Consider the following 20,810-nt stretch of genomic DNA (forward strand, 5'->3'; position numbering starts at 1 on the left):
ACCTGATGACGGACTTCCGGCAGCACTCCCCAGTGTGGCGCAAGTGCTGCCCTTGCACCCGAAAGCATTCTGGGCGTACACCATCCCTGGTCTGTCAGCACTTCCTGGTGTACCAGAAGCGCTGTCCCCCAGCGATCAAGGACCATCCAGGTGCCCAGGGAAGGGAAGTGCCGCTCTCCTGGACCCTCCTTCCTCCAGGAGTCTCGGCGGGGCAGGGGTCCTGGCCGTCTATCACAATTTATAAGTTCAGTCCAGCGGTCCTTTATGGCTTCCGCACATTTGTTTCACAGTGGAGGCAGACCCTCTGTGTTTTTTTGGGGGTCTGTCAGGGATGTTCTTGCTCCTACTCTGTTCAATGCTTGCATGGACTGGGTGTTGGGCAGAGTTGTGGGGTCCGGCGGCTGTGTGGCATCTGTTGGTGAAGAGAGATTCACTGATCTTGACTTTGTCGTCAATGCTGTGATCTTTGCGGAGTCAATGGATGCTCTCGAGAGACTAAGCGAGGAGTTGGAGTGTCTGGGCTTGCAAGGGTCCAACATCCTGGTCTTTTTATTGACCTCTTGGGCACGGCCATCAGCAGTGTGTCTGTCTGCGGAGAGAGTGTCGACCTCATCGAGGGGTTTACTTACCTGGGCAAGTGACATTCATATGACTCTGGTGTCTCTTCCTATGAAGCCAGCAGATGGGCTGGGAGGTCATGAGGTCGCTGGAAAGGGGTGTGTGGTCCTCCCCATATCTCTACAAAAGGACGAAGGTCCAAGTCTTTAGAGTCCTGGTTCACCCTGTTTGTGAGACATGGATGCTATCCAGTGACCTGAGATGGAGACTGGACTCCTTCATGTGTGTCTCTTCAGAGAATCCTTGGGTCCCGCTGGTTTGACTTTGTGTTGCTCACGGAGTCCCGAATGAGGCACATGACCTGCATTGTGAGAGAGCGTCTGTTACGGCACTACGTCAGTGTTGATCCAGCTCATTGTTGGGGACCTGAGTGGCTGGACCAGGCCAAGGGGACGCCCACGTAACACCTGCCTGCAGCAGATAGAGGGTCATTTCCAGAGGGTGGGACTATACTCCACATTGTTTTGGGGGGTTGCCAACCAGGATCCTGAGCTGTTTCGTCATGTGGTGAATGCTGCAACATGCTGTACCAGTGCATGCCCCCCAACCTGAACATTTGTTTCCATACATTGACTGCACCATCTATGACAGGTGAAAAGACTTGTTAAGGGTCTCCTCTGGAGTCAACATTTGAGGTTTAATGTGTAACCTTGTGATTTAATATAGCGCCCTTTGTGATGAACAGATGGTATTTGATAGCTTCAGCATATTTTAGGTTTAATGTCTATAGGTTGTAAGGGATGGCCGTCCCTGCCCCAACCCTGCTGGGACACTCAAGAGACAGAATGATGGGAGAAGGCAACTTCTTTACGGCCCCCCTAGAATGCTAGATGGTAGCTACCCTGAGCTTCAGAGGTGCCCGGGATTCCCACAGGGCATCATGGGACTTGGAGTTCTTTACCTCAGCCCTGTTGGGTACCGTGGGAGCTGCCAGGGGGCGCTGCAAAGACTGAGGAGCCGTATGGCATGGTGTTTCCGCCTTACCCAGAAGTGTTTACAGACCTTGTGGGTGGAAAAGCAGAAGCACTTCCGGGTTGGCCGATATAAGAGGTCAGGTGGAAGGTAGATGAAGCTTGCTGGGAGGAACAAGGAGGCAGAGATGAAGAGACAGAGATAAGAATAAAGAATTATAATTGTGCTGTATTGTACTTGTGGCAGTGGTGATGGGAACTGCTTGGTTCAAAGAGTTTCCCACACATTTAACAGATCTTTGTGCTTTTAACTTGTGCCCTGTGTCTGTCTGTTTTGGGTTTGAGAGAGGTGGAGCGCCACCCGGTGTCCACAAGGTTCGGTTGCTGGTCCATTATAGGTTCCACTCATTTGTTTCCAATACATTTTTAAAGTGCCGTCTATGGTAGGTGAAAAGATTCCCTAATGTTGTCATAAGCACGACAAAAGAGCCACAAAAGGGTATGGGGCAGCCGTCCATATATATTTATACCTGGCTGCAAAATGGATATTATCAGCGTACAAACTGGAGTCCACAACAGAACTGATTTGATAGCACAAAGATGGCGGCTTTTAGGGAGAGCAGGAGGAAATGATGTCATCAGTGGGAGGCGGAATCGGAAATGGCATTATTGGGGGCTGTAACCAGAAGTTATGTCAGCAGTGGGCCCGGAACCGGAAGTGACATCATCAGTGTGGGGCCAGGACTGGAAGTTGCGTCACTGGGGGCCCGGAACCGGAAGTCACATAATCGGGGGGGGGGGGGGGGGGGTGAGGCGGCATTGGGACCAGAAGTTACATCATCGAGGGGGTGACTGGAAATGGTGTCATTGGGAGCCTGGAACCGGAAGTGATGTCATCAGGGCCAGGCGGAATTTCTCATAACTGGTCTGCAGAGAAGTGAGAGCAAGTGTTAGTGCACTCCACCACCACCCCCTGGTCTGGCATGGAATTGCTCTCATTCAGGCCCTTTAGCTGCCTCCCATGGGCACGTGTGTGACAATGTGTAACCTTGTGATTTAACATAGTGCCCTTCATGATGAACAGATGGTATTTGATAGCTTCAGTATATCTTAGCTTCTATATCACTGTCGGGCAACCGGTGCAACGTGAAATTTTCTAGGGGCGCCGTGAAAACTTTTGTAAAATATTTAAAATTGCTAGTGTTTTTGAACTTTTGATTGATTAAAAAGATAATGTTTAAAAAAAAAGTATTTTATTTTGGAAAAAACAGATAATGGTTAATCAGATTGTTGAATAAACGAATGTATTTATTTTGAATGCAAGTTAAAATTTTCGCTGTTCACCATCCATCCATCCTCTTCCGCTTATCCGAGGTCGGGTCGCGGGAGCAGCAGCTTGAGCAGAGATGTCCAGACTTCCCTCTCCCCAGCCACTTCTTCTAGCTCTTCCGGGAGAATCCCAAGGCGTTCCCAGGCCAGCCGAGAGACATAGTCCCTCCAGCGTGTCCTGGGTCTTCCCTGGGGCCTCCTCCCGGTTGGACGTGCCCGGAACATCTCACCAGGGAGGCATCCAGGAGGCATCCTGATCAGATGCCCGAGCCACCTCAACTGACTCCTCTCGATGCGGAGGAGCAGCGGCTCTACTCTGAGCCCCTCCCGGATGACTGAGCTTCTCACCCTATCTCTAAGGGAGAGCCCAGACACCCTGCGGAGGAAACTCATTTCAGCCGCTTGTATTCGCGATCTCATTCTTTCAGTCACTACCCATAGCTCATGACCATAGGTGAAGGTAGGAACATAGATCGACTGGTAAATTGAGAGCTTTGCCTTACAGCTCAGCTCCTTTTTCACCACGACAGACCGATGCAGAGCCCTCATCACTGCGGACGCCGCACCGATCCGCCTGTCGATCTCACGCTCCATTCTTCCCTCACTCGTGAACAAGACCCTGAGATACTTGAACTCCTCCACTTGGGGCAGGATCTCGCTCCCAACCCTGAGAGGGCACTTCACCCTTTTCCGGCTGAGGACCATGGTCTCGGATTTGGAGGTGCTGATTCCCATCCCAGCCACTTCACACTCAGCTGCGAACCGATCCAGAGAGAGCTGAAGATCACGGCCTGATGAAGCAAACAGGACAACATCATCTGCAAAAAGCAGTGACCCAATCCTGAGCCCACCAAACCGGACCCCCTCAACACCCTGGCTGCGCCTAGAAATTCTGTCCATAAAAGTTATAAACAGAATCGGTGACAAAGGGCAGCCCTGGCGGAGTCCAACTCTCACTGGAAATGGGTTCGACTTACTGCCGGCAATGCGGACCAAGCTCTGACACTGGTTGTACAGGGACCGAACAGCCCTTATCAGGGGGTCCGGTACCCCATACTCTTGGAGTACCCCCCACAGGATTCCCCGAGGGACATGGTCGAATGCCTTTTCCAAGTCCACAAAACACATGTAGACTGGTTGGGCGAACTCCCATGCACCCTCCAGGACCCTGCTAAGGGTGTAGAGCTGGTCCACTGTTCCGCGACCTGGACGAAAACCACACAGTTCCTCCTGAATCCGAGGTTCGACTATCCGACGGACCCTCCTCTCCAGGACCCCCGAATAGACTTTTCCAGGGAGGCTGAGGAGTGTGATCCCTCTGTAGTTGGAACACACCCTCCGGTCCCCCTTCTTAAAGAGGGGGACCACCACCCCAGTCTGCCAATCCAGAGGCACTGTCCCTGATGTCCAAGCGATGTTGCAGAGACGTGTCAACCAAGACAGCCCTACAACATCCAGAGCCTTGAGGAACTCCAGGCATATCTCATCCACCCCCGGGGCCCTGCCACCAAGGAGTTTTTTGACCACCTTGGTGACATCAGTCTCAGAGATGGGGGAGCCCACCTCTGAGTCCCCAGGCTCTGCTTCCTCATTGGAAGGCATGTTAGTTGGATTGAGGAGGTCTTCGAAGTACTCCCCCCACCGACCCACAACGTCCCGAGTCGAGGTCAGCAGCGCTGTTCACCATTTCATCATAATATCAACACCAGCGGTGTCAAAAACACATCTCGTGAGACTTAAAAAGTCTCGTTGTTAGAAGATCTCGCTCACTGTACAGATAGAAGAAGGCGGAGCAAATATAGAACAAGAAAATACGAACGCTACATTTCAGCTCTTGCTGACGAGAGAGTATCGCTGTAGCTGCAGCTCTCACCAATTAATCGTCTGAGTATTACTATGGAAAAATTAACCTTATTTTCGCTGTGACACCGCTGATCAGCACAGTAAACTTTGTAAACTCAGTGACCTTTTTCCAGTTCTTTGTGGTGAAAAACATTTTGTTGTGACGCAAGCATTCAATACATCCTTGTAATTTAATTCTCAACGATTATCACTCGCTTTTTATTTACGGTAATTTTAATGAAACTTTATCTAGAAAAATTCATACATAGTTTATTCTAAAAACTCCCAAAAAACTTAGATGGAGAGATTTCTAATTAGAAAAGATGCAAGTGATAAGAAAGATAAACCGAACGAGAACAGGCAAGATAAGAAAACTGTAACATCAACAGGAAAAAAGCGGAAATACGATGAAGATTATCTTAAATATGGATTCATTCCATCTGATAATGATCCGTCACTGCCGTTTTGCTTGATTTGCTGAAGAACTCTCAGCAACGAAGCAATGTTGCCAAGTAAACTGCATCGCCATATTGAGACAAAGCATCGTGAGCAGATGGGCAATCTGATCAGTTATTTCGAGAGTCTTACGGAAATGAAGTCTAAGAAAATGATTGACAAGGAAATGTGCGTCTGTCATTCGAAAATTGATCCTCGCATCAATGTCACATTAATTAACGTTCACATTAATTAAATTTAAGATTTATAATTTGATTCCTTTATTAATAGAATGTTTTTCAAACTTGTAAAATTAACTGTTTTTATTGGCGATTGTCCATAGATTGTGTCGTCACGACTCTATTTATGGGCAGTCCCTCAGGTGCGCTGCGAAAGAAAATTTTTGGACTTAGTGTGCCGCAACTCAAAAAAGGTTGCCTTTCAATGTTCTACAGTGCATCCAGAAAGTATTCACAGCGCATCACTTTTTCCACATTTTGTTATGTTACAGCCTTATTCCAAAATGGACTAAATTCATTTTTTTCCTCAGAATTCTACACACAACACCCCATAATGACAACGTGAAAAAAAGTTTACTTGAGATGTTTGCAAATTAATTAAAAATAAAAAAACTGAGAAAGCACATGTCCATAAGTATTCACAGCCTTTGCCGTGAAGCTCAAAATTGAGCTCAGGTCCATCCTGTTTCCCCTGATCATCCTTGAGATGTTTCTGCAGCTTCATTGGAGTCCACCTGTGGTAAATTCAGTTGACTGGACATGATTTGGAAAGGCACACACCTGTCTATATAAGGTCACACAGTTGACAGTTCATGTCAGAGCACAAATCAAGCATGAAGTCAAAGGAATTGTCTGTAGACCTCCGAGACAGGATTGTCTCGAGGCACATATCTGGGGAAGGTTACAGAAACTTTTCTGCTGCTTTGAAGGTCCCAATGAGCACAGTGGCCTCCATCATCCGTAAGTGGAAGAAGTGCGAAACCACCAGGACTCTTCCTAGAGCTGGCTGGCCATCTAAACTGAGCGATCTGGGGAGAAGGGCCTTAGTCAGGGAGGTGACCAAGAACCCGATGGTCACTCTGTCAGAGCTCCAGAGGTCCTCTGTGGAGAGAGGAGAACCTTCCAGAAGGACAACCATCTCTGCAGCAATCCACCAATCAGGCCTGTATGGTAGAGTGGCCAGACGGAAGCCACTCCTTAGTAAAAGGCACATGGCAGCCCACCTGGAGTTTGCCAAAAGGCACCTGAAGGACTCTCAGACCATGAGAAAGAAAATTCTCTGGTCTGATGAGACAAAGATTGAACTCTTTGGTGTGAATGCCAGGCGTCACATTTGGAGGAAACCAGGCACCGCTCATCACCAGGCCAATACCATCCCTACAGTGAAGCATGGTGGTGGCAGCATCATGCTGTGGGGATGTTTTTCAGCGGCAGGGACTGGGAGACTAGTCAGGATAAAGGGAAAGATGACTGCAGCAATGTATAGAGACATCCTGGATAAAAACCTGCTCCAAAGCGCTCTTGACCTCAGACTGGGACGACGGTTCATCTTTCAGCAGGACAACGACCCTAAGCACACAGCCAAGATATCAAAGGAGTGGCTTCAGGACAACTCTGTGAATGTCCTTGAGTGGCCCAGCCAGAGCCCAGACTTGAATCCGATTGAACATCTCTGGAGAGATCTTAAAATGGCTGTGCACCGACGCTTCCCATCCAACCTGATGGAGCTTGAGAGGTGCTGTAAAGAGGAATGGGCGAAACTGGCCAAGGATAGGTGTGCCAAGCTTGTGGCATCATATTCAACAAGACTTGAGGCTGGAATTGCTGCCAAAGGTGTATCAACAAAGTATTGAGCAAAGGCTGTGAATTCTTATGGACATGGGATTTCTCAGTTTTTTTATTTTTAATAAATTTGCAAAAATCTCAAGTAAACTTTTTTCACGTTTCATTATGGGGTGTTGTGTGCAGAATTCTGAGGAAAAAAATGAATTTAATCCATTTTGGAATAAGGCTGTAACATAACAAAATGTGGAAAAAGTGATGTGCTGTGAATACTTTCTGGATGCACTGTGTATCTACAGAAGAGTGGTGGCTCTGAGGCTAAGGATTTGCACTGGCAATCGGAAGGTTGCTGGTTCAAATCCCGTAAACGCCAAAACTGACTTTACTTTGTTGGGCCGTTAACCTGCAATTGCTTCCTCCTGGTGTATGACGTTAATCTGCATCCAGCCCGGCAGGGAAAAACCTGGAGGTTGGTGGCAGAATTGGCCCTCCAGCCACATTAAAAAACCTCCCACTGGTACCATTCCATCTGAACTAGTGTGGTGCTGAGGTGCCACCTGTTGCATGGCTGCAACCCACAATACAGGGCCGACCTGTCTGATTCCTTATCTTTACAGTGTAATCTGCGGTAGGTGGGGTCTTCACCAAGGGTCTCATAAGAAATCAGCACTTGAGATTCAATGTGCAACCTTGGGCTTTCCTATTGAGCTAATGCTTCTTTGTTGGTTCAGCATACCCTTTTTTGCTGCCATACCTTCATGGTGGGTAGGATCTTTGTTAGGTGAACACACTTATTGAGGGTCTAATGAGGATATTAAATATAGCACCTTTCATAATTAATCTGTACTTTGCAAGTTTGGCATATTTACAATATGGTGAGATCTTTGTTAGGGTAGCAGACTGACTGAGGGTCTCATAAGGAGTCGATATTGGAGATTTATTATTTAGTACCCTTCATAACTGATCTGTGCTTAGCAAGTCTGTCATATTTTCCTTACGGTATGACCTGTGTTGGTGAACAGACTTATTGAGGGCTTGATAAGGAGTCGGTATGAAATGCATAACTACCGGTGCTTCTGATGCACCATCTGTTGGAATAACAAAATCAATGTATGGATGTTTGTGATACAACAGAATTTTATACAGTACTGTGCAAAAGTTTTAGGCAGGTGTGAAAAAATGCTGTAAACAAAGAATGCTTTCAAAAATGGAAGTGTTAATCATTTATTTTCATCAATCACCAAAATGCAGTGAATGAACAAAAGAGAAATCTAAATCAAATCAATATTTGGTGTGACCACCCTTTGCCTTCAAAACAGCATCATTTCTTCTAGGTACACTTGCACACAGTTTTTGAAGGAACTCGGCTGGTAGGTTGTTCCAAACATCTTGGAGAACTAACCCCAGATCTCCTGTGGATGTAGGCTTCCTCACATTCTTCTATCTCTTCATGTAATCCCAGACACACTCGATGATGTTGAGATCAGGGCTCTGTGGGGGCCATACCATCATTTCCAGAACTTCTTGTTCTTCTTTATGCTGAAGATAGTTCTTAATGACTTTGGCTGTCTGTTTGGGGTCGTTGTCCTGCTGCAGAATAAATTTGGGGCCAATCATACGCCTCCCTGATGGTATTGCATGATGGATAAGTATCTGCCTGTATTTCTCAGCATTGAGAACACCATTAATCCTGACCAAATCTCCATTTGCAGAAATGCAGCCCCCAAACGTTCAAGGAACCTCCACCATGCTTCACTGTTGCCTGCAGACACTCATTATTGTACCGCTCTCCAGCCCTTCGATGAACAAACTGCCTTCTGCTACAGCCAAATATTTCAAATTTTGACTCATCAGTCCAGAGCACCTGCTGCCATTTTTCTGCACCCCACTTCCTATGTTTTCATGCATACTTGAGTCGCTTGGCCTTGTTTCCACGTCGGAGGTATGGCTTTTTGGCTGCAACTCTTCCATGAAGACCACTTCTGGCCAGACTTCTCTGGACAGTAGATGGGTGTACCTGGGTCCCACTGGTTTCTGCCAGTTCTGAACTGATGGCACTGCTGGACATCTTCCGATTTCGATGGGTAATATGCTTGATGTGTCTTTCATCTGCTGCACTAAGTTTCCTTGGCTGACCACTGCGTCTACGAATCCGATCCTCAACGTTGCCCGTTTCTTTGTGCTTCTTCAAAGAGCTTGAACAGCACATCTTGAAACCCCAGTCTGCTTTGAGATCTTTGTCTGGGAGAGACCTTGCTGATGCAGTAGAACTACCTTGTGTCTTGTTGCTGTGCTCAATCTTGCCATGACATGAAACTGTCTTCCACAACCTCACCATGGTAGCAGAGTTTGGCTGTTCCTCACCCAGTTTGAAGCCTCCTACACAGCTGTTTCTGTTTCAGTTAATGACTGTGTTTCAACCTACGTGTGACATTGATGATCATTAGCACCTGTTTGGTAGAATTGGCTGATCAGACACCTGACTAGAATCCTACAAAATCCCTGACTTTGTGCAAGTGGACCTCTAAGAATTGATGCTGGTTTGAAGGCAAAAGGTAGTAACACCAAATATTGATTTGATTTAGATTTTTCTTTTGTTCGCTCACTTTGCATTTTGTAAATTGATAACAATAAACAATCATTATTTATATTTCTGAAAGCATTCTTTGTTTACAGCATTTTTTCACACCTGCCTAAAACTTTTGCACAGTACTGTGTATACACACAGGGTGAGTCAAGATGATGTCATCTGAATGGCAGACACAATTTACTCACAAAAGTAAGGTGATTTACAGGAATGTCTCAACCTGTTCGCCATCATGCTCAACACACAAAAACCAACGAGCAACAGCACCATTTAAGGCCTGGACACACATTTTGCGGGGAATAGATGATACCACAGTCCGTATTGTATCCTTCAGGTCATTGATATCACAAACTTTCCTGCTGTACATGCGCTCCTTCACCATACCCCATAACCAGAAATCACAGGGTGTCAAATCAGGGGAGTTCAAGTTCAAGCACTTTATTGTCATTGTGTAACACAACAAAATTACTTTTTGTGACAGCCCCAAGGTGCATTTAAAGAAAAGTTAAATAATTCCAAATATGTCGTATACAGTGTTAAGTGATCAAGTAACCAGAGCAAATTATTATTGCTCAAAGTACAGCAGCATAAATTGTTATTGCACCTGTTAATCAATAGTACATTACCATTTCATGTCAATGGTACACCACGGCCTATCCATCGACCTGGAAAGGTGTGGTCGAGATAAAAATAATCCATTAGTGTTAACATAATTTTGACTCAGCATGTATGTATATTTAAAATATATCATTTTTCAAATACAAAATATTATTTTCCATCCATCCATTATCCAATCCACTATATCCTAACTACAGGGTCACGGGGGTCTGCTGGAGCCAATCCCAGGGCGCAAGGCAGGAATCAAACCCCAGGCAGGGTGCCAGCCCACCGCAGAAAATATTATCCTTATAAAAATCATTAATGGATGGGCAAGTCTGTTTGATAAGGTGGGCATGGCCTTCTGAGACCCACCCAGAATGTTGTAAGTGTAGGTGATGTGCCAGAGAGATTTGCTTAGGGCAGGATGGACTTCATTAGCATATTCATGACTTATTAACATATTTGCATATGTTATGTGGCCATTTATCTGAGGGGTTTATTTTTGTAACCTAGGGACTCTTTTGGGGATGCCAGGACCGCCCTCCACTAAACTCTGCCCTCACTCGTGACTGATTACATTTATTAGTTTTATTGTAAGATCACGGCTGTTTCTTTATAAGATTTTCACCATTTTTATTTTGTTGTTATTCTTTCCCCTCAAACAGCTCTCTCAAAGCCAAGGCCGCACAGTGATGATTACAGCACAATGAAGAAAATCCCCCCTCCAAAACCAAAGCGGAGCCCCAATACAAAACTCAGTGGGTCCTACGAAGAGATCTCGTCTCCTCGGCCCGTAGAGGTGCGACTCTCCTGTTTTAACAAAGCGGGCCACGGACCCGGGGTGATGCAGAGGGCGGCTTCCGCAGACGGACCCCATCGTGGCGTGCTGAGCTTGTGCAGCTCTCAAGAAGAAGAAGAAGCTGTTTACATCGAAATGGGGGCCAGTGCCAGGACTAAGAGTTTGTCGGAAGTCGACAGTCCAGATCAGGGAGAGTCCGTCTATGAAGAAATGAAATACTTCGTGCCAGAAGAGGACATCGCTGGCAAAATGAACTCGGTGACATCTGAGGGCTCATCGGCGCTGCTCTTCGAAGCCAAGAAGCTTTCGGCACCCGAGCAGATGACCAGCACCACCTCCGGCAACAAACCCCACTGCAAGGATGGCGCGTGTGACATCCCTCCACCGTTTCCCAACCTGCTCCCCCACCGCCCACCTCTCTTGGTGTTTCCCCCAACTCCTGTAACCTGCTCACCCGCCTCCGACGAGTCCCCACTGACTCCATTAGAAGTCAAGAAGCTGCCTGTTCTGGAGACCAGTCTTGGGTTTCCAGGCCAGTCTGACGGGTCCAGCCCTTTGTCCCCTCAGTACGCGAGGCATCAGAAAGCAGAGAGTGAGAGACCATCCTCACCGGGTCTGTCCGTCTTCAACTTGTCCTGTAAGGCCTCGCCTCCGCCCACGCCGCCCCCTGCTCCTCAACTTCCTCCTCCGCCTCCTCCTCCACCGGGACCTCCACCCCCCTATAAAGCCCCTTCTCACTTTCCCTTTCCGCCAGAGTCCAGTGCTTTATCCCTAGCGAGGCCTGCAAAATCCAATAACACAGAGTCATCTTCCAAAGGGCTACAGAAGTCCAGTCACAGCATGGGAGAAGCCCCTCAGGTCGGCTCACGGACCCCATGCTCCCCGGTGAAGACGGCCAGAATGGAGCACAGGAAATCGCACTCGTGCTCATCTTCTCCGCTGCTGTTTAATCCGGCCAATGCCCGGCCCCTGACCAGCCCGCTAGACGAACTGACCACGTTGTTCAGCTCAGGAAGAAGTCTCCTGAGAAAGTCTGCTGCTGGGCGGAAAATACGAGAGCCAGAAGGTGAGTAGGGCACCATTGTTTTTTAAATTGTCCGATGCGCCCAAACACTTCTTTTAAATGTCACGATTGCTCACTGGTTGTTAGAAAAAAACATTTTTAACAGTGATGAGTGATGAGGTTCATGGCTGGAGACTCCTTCAGAGTCAGATTTACAAATATATGAACCCCAAAGAGTTGCTTATTCACTATTCAGTTGGCACATTGAAGGCTGGTTATGTTTCATATCTCATTCTTTACACGCACAGATGAGGTTCATATTTGGCTAAGAGAGAACGTTACATTTATAACAACGAGAGAGAGAGAGCGGAGAGAGCGCATTTGCTCCTCACCCTCCATGTGTTCTAAATTTGCCGTTGCGATTCCACAATTCACACTCATTCAGTACAAATGAAAGTATAGAGTGGTATGCAAAAAAATAATCGGATTTCAATTTTGACCTTAATTGAAATATTCAGTTGTTTTTAAAATCTTGTAATTCTGAAGCTTTAATTAATTTTAATACAGACTGTTCAACAAAAGGATAACAAGAAAAACAAAATAATATTTAATTTAAGGTGAAAATTTAGTTTTTAAATACAGTGGACACCTTGACTTACGAACTCAATTCGTTTGCGAGGGCTGGTTGTAACTCAAGTTGGTTGTAAGTCAAGACTATTTTTCCCATAAGAAATAATGGAAATACCCATAATGCATTCCGAACCTCCCACTGCAACACTTACTTAACCTTTTCATAATAAAAAAGGGTTGTATAATGTGCATAATTTACCAAAACACCAATAATTTTTCTAATGTACTAACCAAAAAGTTATAAAAAGTGCCTAGCTTACCAGAAACAACAATTTCACACTGTACTCGCCATTTAATTTGACATCTTTGGGCTGCAGGAAGGGAGGAGGATGATAATGAAACTGAAGGCTTTTTAAAGGTTTTCTTTAACTTGCGCTCAGGCGTTTGCAATCATTTCAATAGTTTCTTTTGCGTTAATTTTAATCTCCTCCTGCCTACAAGTTATTCTGATGAGAATTTTTCTCAGCATTTCCTTGCGATAATACACTTTCAAGGTGCGAATGATGCCCAAATCCAATGGCTGATAGTGATGGGTCGTTCTTGAACGATTCGTTCATTTTGAACGAATCTTTAATGTGACTCGGGAAGAACGAGTCGTCTCGTGGGAGTGATTCGTTCAGTCGCGCATGCGCATTTGCGCAACTTTCTATAGTTTTTTCGAGTCTTCGGGTTTTTCGAGTCGTTCGTTCATCACGTGACAGCCCCATAAGCTTAACCAACTCAGTCTGAGCCGGAAAGAGAATTGATTAGTTCATCTCTCGAGTCTTCGGGTTTGAGTCGTTCGTTCATCACATGACAGCTCCATAAACGTAACCTAAGCAGTCTGAGCCGGAAAGAGAATTGATTAGTTCATTCCTCGAGTCTTTCGTTCTTTTGTCACGTGACCACTTACCGGCTCAGTAGTAGCGAATCATAGACTAAAGACCCAGGTAAACAATGAATTAATATTTTCTGTTACTTATAACATTATAGTTTTGTCTTGTTTGTAGTGTGATCAACATTTGTGTAAGCAGTAGATGTGTTAGGGAGGTAACAGGTAACATTTTAATTATATTTTGCTAAAATGAACAAAATGACTCGAAAAAAGATTCGTTCATTTTGCTGAACGAGACTCAAAGGTCCGAGACGGTAAAATGATCCGAACTTCCCATCACTAATGGCTGAAGCGCTGCCATGCACTTGGGTGGGAGGAATTCAACTGGAACTTTATTTAAATGTGGAAGCATGTTGTGGGCAGCACACTTATCAATCAGAAGCTGAATCATCCTTTTTTTTTTTTTCTTCATATTGTGAGGTTTCTGAACTCTTTTGAGACCCCCTAACTCCCCACTCACCACTCAATGGGAACGACACGCTGAAGTGCGTCCTGAAGCGCGATTGCCGCATCTGTGGAAGCTTGTTTGTCCGTTGCCGGGCAGGGTAACAACAGACTCATAGTGCTGCAGTGAAACGACACAGAAGCAAATCATAAAATATCGGGGTCGCGCTATAAGTCTCTGTCTTGCTCCCCAAAACACGAGGTTGAGTCTTAGTACTTTAGCAAAACCAGCTTTATTCAGCTTGAAACATGAAAGTTACGCTTATTTATTGTAGCGTGATCTGCCATTCTGCTATACACAGACACAGCAGATCAGTGATCAAGTTACCTGCATTTACAACGTTCCTTGCAAATCACCCATCGATATCTTTTCTGTTTGCTTTGGCTGAGAGACTCAGCACAGCTTTGAGCCGGCTGTTGCCCCAGCAACAGATAAACAGTCTTCCATAGACGCGGAGTTTGGACTTCGGGACGCTCTTCGGCGTGTCGTCTAGTTAGGGGAGGTCCCAAGAAAGTTTACAGACCTGACATTTTCTTGAACGAGTGCCGCATTAATAGGAATGTTTCTTGAACGCGCATCACTGAACCACATAAAAACTGCTTTTTCGACGTTTTTCAATGCAGCAGTTCACATACGTTTTGCAACCCAAGATTTTTCTTCTTTTTTTGCTCGGTCTTTCAAGAAAGTTGACAGCGTCGATAGCGATAGCGATAGCGAAATTCCGAATTCATTGGCAACGTCTTTTTTTCTTTTTGCCGCAATCAAGAGCTGCAAAAAATGTAAAGTTTTTTTTTCTAATATGAACTGTTATCGTTTTTTCGTGTCTGCTGTTTCTATAGGAGGGTGACAATGAGTTAAATTCCAATGGATGTTTTTCAAATGTTGACGAGCAAAAAGTATCACTGAAATCCACAGGAAATAAAAAAAGGCAAAAAAAAAAAAAACTACGAGGAAAGTCAGAAGAAAAAAAAATTACAGTGTTTCTGTTTGGGGGGTTGTTGTGCACAACTGAGCTGCGGTACAGAATTAACTGCTCTGTGAATGATTCATTCAAGCATTTCAAGGTCTTTAGGGCACTTCGTTGTAATGAAAGTACCTGCTGAATGTACTTTGTAGTAACAAGATTTCTATAGACTCGCATCATATGGGGAAGCTGTCGGGAACATAAAAACACTTTGCTGTAATGAAAATTTCGTTGTAACAGAATTTTACCTGTATATAGATAAATCATTACACTGACTGAAATTACTTCCACAAACATATGTATCTGGGCTCCGACTAACGCTTACTAACGCTCTCGGCTGTTTGTTTACAATCGTGCAAGCGGATACACGTGACCGCGTTCAGGTCGTAACGCATGATGTTGGTCGTAAATCAAAATAAAAATTTTGGTCGTAAATCAAGTTGTTCGCATGTCAGGCCGGTCGTATTTCAAGGGTCGACTGTATTGGATTGTTTTATATCTTAGTCTGATCCCATTTTTTAAAAAATTGAAACCCGTTTATGGTCTTACCTTTATTTGTAAATGAATGTCCTTCTCCATGAAAATCTCCATCACTTTCTTGTAAAAGTCCTCCTTATTTTCCTTTAGTTTTAAATATCTTAGTCTTCCATTTTGGCAGTCAGTCGGAACAAAGAATAAAAATAAACGGCCCGCCGCAGTGCACTTGACTTTCTGATGTCGCTAACTTAGAAGAACAGCAGCAACGAGCACCTGTTGGGCTGACATGCACCCCCTTCATGGCGGCACGGTACTATCTGCCTCGCCTTGTGCCTTTTCACTGAGGTTTTATGTGCGATCAGTGTTGTATATGATTGTTCAATAATGCTTTTGCCGATTACTTTATGTTCAGGTATTGATTTCTATGGTCTGCGTCTTTTGGGACGTATGACATACTGAGGAAAGGGTGTGGTTTTAAAAAGCACACTATATGGAGAGTTGGTTAAACAGGGTTCAAAATAAACAGCATTCGAAACATTATTCTGAATGTGTCGCTACTTCAACCTAAAGAACATTACAATCGGCAAGACTAAATACTGTATGTAACACACATTCATTAGAGATATTAGCCAGACTGTGGAAAGTCAGGGTGCATAATAAACATGTCTGCAAACATGATATTGGCGACATATATAGAGAGACAGCAACAGGCACGTGCCAATCACAGGCATCAACCCCGTCAGTGTGTGAGGAGAGCGCAGTCCAAGGTGGAGGTTAGACTCGTTGCTACTGCAACTCACGTTTCTCCCCTGTATTTGAACAGCAAGTGTGCCAATTACCGTATATACTCGTGGATAAGTCAGGACTTGATTTTACAATATAATTTTCGGTATTTTATAATGTCGCTTGTTTAGGTTGAGTGTGGAAAACTCACGCTATTGGTCCAAGGGATTATGATATGCTAACGCGGATCACACGGCCATTTTCTTCTATGTGGATGTGCCATTGTGTTGTATCAGCGTGTGCTCCTAACCTCTCTGTCTCTCTCTATTGTGCCTATGTGACCACACAGTAATACCCGAACTATTCCAACACAATGTTTGCACTGTTTTGTGTTTTTTGTATCTCACGCCCTCATACACCTTCATCGTAAGAGCATCCCTTATCTACGATGGAGCGTTCAATCAGAAGAAAATATAAAGCTGGTTTAAAATGAAAAGTCGTTGAAGTGGCGAAAGAAATTGGTAACCGCGCTGCTGCACCAAAATTCGATATGTCTGAGATTGGAGGAGGCAAGAAGATGTAAAAACAAAAGAAATTAAGTGTCGTATTATTGAATGGGCGTAAAAATCCGGAGTCTGATTTTATGATCGATTTTTTGGGTTTCAAGACCCGACTTATACACGAGTATATACGTTAAGCGATTTTGACTGTAAAAAATGATCAAAATTATTGGAATCATACAGAAAACAAATTTAGAGCACAATGGACAAATGTATTTTATGTTATAATTTATTTATTTTTTTTACTTTTCATGAGAGTGTCACCGGCCTCACCTGACCACACGTCCCTGATTTTTAATAACTTTGGTGTGATAACCCAAGTTCAGTGGCTGTAGATAATGCAAATAAAGAAGCAGCCGCTTGGCTTATCACGGACATTTGGGGAAAAAATTATAAAGAAATAAAGTTTTTATTTACCTACACAGATAAACACGACAGCGGCACAAAGTTTTACCGGTGGTTTGAGCGCCGGGATGCTCAAATGTTCTGCCTGGAGGCCTTTAGGTGCCCCGAGAGCAAGCTGTGGGGCTCAAACGAGCTCCGTTCAGATGTTTTGGGGACCTGAGCTGATCAGCATTCCTGAAACCGTCACCTTTCTTTATTTTCAGATATTGTATGATGGACACCAGTTGTTTTGGCTCATTTTGTATCTCCTTATTGTTTGGCTGTTAGTTAAGGAAAACGAAACAGCCACTGCGGCCCTCCAGGACCATAGCTGGGGACCCCCTGGTTTATTGTCTTTTCTTGTGTGTTGCAAATCCCACACGTAAGGTTGGTGCCGTCTTTCAAAGCCTTGTTTCAGTAATCGGTGGTCTTCAGCAGCAATGATGAGCCCCTCACTTTCTCATTTCTGGTTGGATTCAAGGCAACGTTTTTTTTTTGGGCTTGGTCTGCCTCTTTGTCATTGATTCAATTCGCATACTGTCCATGTGAGGGGTTTTCTTCCCATTTGCACTTTCGTTGTTTTTAGGGCTTGTTGTTTGTCCTTCCATCTTTGTTCTTCGAGCCTAATTAATAATTGGCTAGTTTTCTGCTATTTGGATCTTTCACATGTTGAACTCTCTTGTGAATCCAGTAGCTTCATGGCCTAATGATGAAATTACTTGGTCTTCAAATTGCCCATAAGCACAGTGACCCTCAGATCCTTTATGTTGTGGCCATTACTGTTAAAGTGTGCTGCCACCAGAAGATCAACACTGTTCTGATTGATATGAAGTCTATGTGAGTTCATTCGCTGGCGCCATGTTTGACCAGTTTCCCCTACATACAGTCCCGTGTTGGGGCACCTTATGCATATGATTACGAGGGGGGACCCAAAAATAACCGGAATTTTGTTGTTGTTAGGTTGGTACTTGTAGTACATGGTTGGGCCGCTAGGGTGATCTAGTTAAACTCCTCACAAGTCAGTCTGCCAAGTGCCATCAGTCTGGAAGGTTGTGCTTGTGTTCAGTGAATTTTTTTGTAAAAGTAGTTTTGTGCAAGCGTCGTTTTTTTACGATGGCCGATTATCGTGAGCAACGCGCGGCAGTGAAATTTTGTGTTCTTCTTGAAAAAAGTGTTGCAGAAACTATTGTTAGGAACGGTATAACAACCCTGAACCACCCACCCTACTCATTGGATTTAGCTCCGTGTGATTTCTTTTTGTTCCCTCGGATGAAAAAAGACTTGAAAGGAAGGCGTTTTGCTGACGTCGAAGAGGTAAAACAAGAAACGAACAGAGCATTAATGGGCATTACTTCAGACGAATTTAAAAAATGTTTCGAACAATGGAACAAACGGTTAGATAAGTGTGAGAGTACTTTGAAGGAGACTAATTGTAGTTTGTACAGAAAATTAAATTAAACACGTTGTAAAAATATTTCCGGTTATTTTTGGGTCCCCCCTCGTAGGTCGACCACATCGCTTTGAATAGTCAGACTGCTTTGATTTAGTATCTCATCTACACACAATGTGGTGATACAGAACTGTCTGCTTCCTTTGAAAATTAACAAGTTCTGGGGACATTGGTTTCTAATCAAGTACTTTTTGACAGCTGGCCACAATACTATTGTTGAATCAAAGTAAATGTGTTTACACTACAGTGGAACCTCGGTTTGCAAGCGTAATTCGTTCCGGAAACGTGCTTGTTATTCAAAGCACTCGTATATCAAGGCGAATTTCCCCATAAGAAATAATGGAAACTCAGATAATTCGTTTCACAACCCACAAATATTTATACAGAAATGATTAATACAAAATCTACACTCTGACTAACAGAATCCCTGCTATCTGTTGGCTCACTGGAATCTTTATCTTTTTTGCGACTTTAATAAGGAGACCTCTCCAGTGACAGTTGGTTTTGCCTGAAGAGTCACTACACTTGGACACAAAATAAAAAAAAAATGCTTTACGCACTGTAAGGTTTCTAAACTCTTTTGTGATTCCCCCCTACATTGGGACGTCACGCGGAAGAGCGTCCCGAAGCAACCGCAGGCTCCCAGCGCTGTAGCAGTTCGCCGTCAAAGTGAATAATAAAAGATTGCGGTCAAGTTATAAGCACCTGCTGTCGATGGGTGATGCAAGGAACACATAATAAATGCGCAGGGCACAGGATTACTTGGCCACTAACCTGGTCGCGACCCTGCCTGAGTGCTGTGTCTCTGTATAGGAGAGCGGTAGATCCCGCTACAATACATAACCGTGCTGTTCCTGTTTCACGCTGAATAAAGCTGGTGTCGCTAAAGTACTGAGACTCAGCCTCGTGTTTTGGGGTGCATGACAGGGACTCGCACGTTACAACACACACACACGGTCACCATGCTATAGTAAACAGTATACGCTCATATGGATGTTGACTATATGAGTGAGGCACGCCGACTGGAACCGAGCATGGGAGACTATTACCCACAATCCCACAGTGAGATCATGTTGCGATCACGTGATGCTCAGCAGACAAAGCATATACATACTACTCGTATTGCAAGACCTCGCTCGTTTATCAAGTTAAAATTTATTAAAAATTTTAGCTCGTCTTGCAAAACACCTGCAATCCAAGTGTGACAGATAGAGGGCGCTGTCGTCCTCTTGAACCCTCTGACTTGACTCCAGACACCAGGTCAAAGTCCAATAATTCGTTTTATTTGGACCATACAGTGCACAAAGCACCCTCCACTCCACAATACCCATAAATCAATAATCACTACAATAATCAATTAATACAATCCTCCACACTCCCAGACGCATTGCCACCCTTCCACCCAGCTCAGCTCGACCTCTGGGATTTCCCATAGTCCTTTTATAGTCCTTGACCCGGAAGTGTTTCGCCCTCTCTGTCCACGTGACTAGGAACACTTCCGGGTCATATAAAAACTCTTCTTCTTCACCCCGGAAGCACGTCATTCTTCCTGTCGCTATGACTACGATGTACTTCCGGGTTATAGGGCACATAATAGTCTCTGGGCCTTCCTGCAGCATCCCCTGGAGGTTCCCCTGGTATCCAGCAGGGCTGTGATGAAAAACTCCACTGTCCATGATGCCCTGCTGGAACTCAGGGCACCTCTATGTTGCATGAAGGGCTCCACCTGGCAGCCTGGGGGTACTGGCCGGGATAAAAGGCCGGCCATGTCCCACAGAAGTTAATGACAATCCAAGGTTTCACTGTATTTGTTATGCAGAGGAAATTGGCAAGGGCACCATTGTTTCACTGATTGTCATGTTGATCTATGCAGAGATTGAAGCATTTATATTTTTCTGGGTCAAGTCAAGTCAAGTTGGGGAGCATGCACTGGTACAGTGCGTTGTCATATCCACTACACGGCGAAACAACTCGGGATCCCGGTTGGCAACCCCCCAGGCAGACACGCGGTCCAGTCCCACCCTCCGGAACTGACCCTCTATCTGCCACAGCCAGGTGTTATGTGGGCGACCCCTTGGCCTAATCCAGCCACTTGGGTCCCCAACAATGATGATCTTACGAGCTGGATCACCCTCAGGGAAACGCGCCACATGGCTGTGGTGCCGTAACTGATGCTCCCTCCCAATGCAGGTAATGTGCATCATTCGGGACTCCATGAGCAACACAAAGTCAAACCAACGGTACCCAAGGATTTTTTGCGGAGAGACACACATGAAGGAGTCCAGTCTTCATCTCAGGTCACTGGATAACGTCCACATCTCGCAACCATATAGCAAGACAGGAAGCACCAGGACACTAAAGGCTTGGACCTTCGTCC

At 45.0% G+C, this 20,810-nt stretch overlaps 1 protein-coding gene across 2 annotated transcripts in view; it reads left to right on the top strand.

Moving 5' to 3' along the window:
- The window catches only part of myo16 (myosin XVI), a 774,098-nt gene that overhangs the window by 706,346 nt on the left and 46,942 nt on the right, over positions 1 to 20,810 (top strand). For both annotated transcript variants that reach the window (XM_051926297.1, XM_051926296.1), the window contains exon 32: positions 10,790 to 11,989. In XM_051926297.1, the coding sequence (XP_051782257.1) occupies positions 10,790 to 11,989 (1,200 nt within the window). The remainder of the gene's footprint in view (positions 1 to 10,789; positions 11,990 to 20,810) is intronic.

Source organism: Erpetoichthys calabaricus, chromosome 4 (assembly GCF_900747795.2).
Source record: "Erpetoichthys calabaricus chromosome 4, fErpCal1.3, whole genome shotgun sequence".
NCBI classification, from domain to species: domain Eukaryota; kingdom Metazoa; phylum Chordata; class Cladistia; order Polypteriformes; family Polypteridae; genus Erpetoichthys; species Erpetoichthys calabaricus.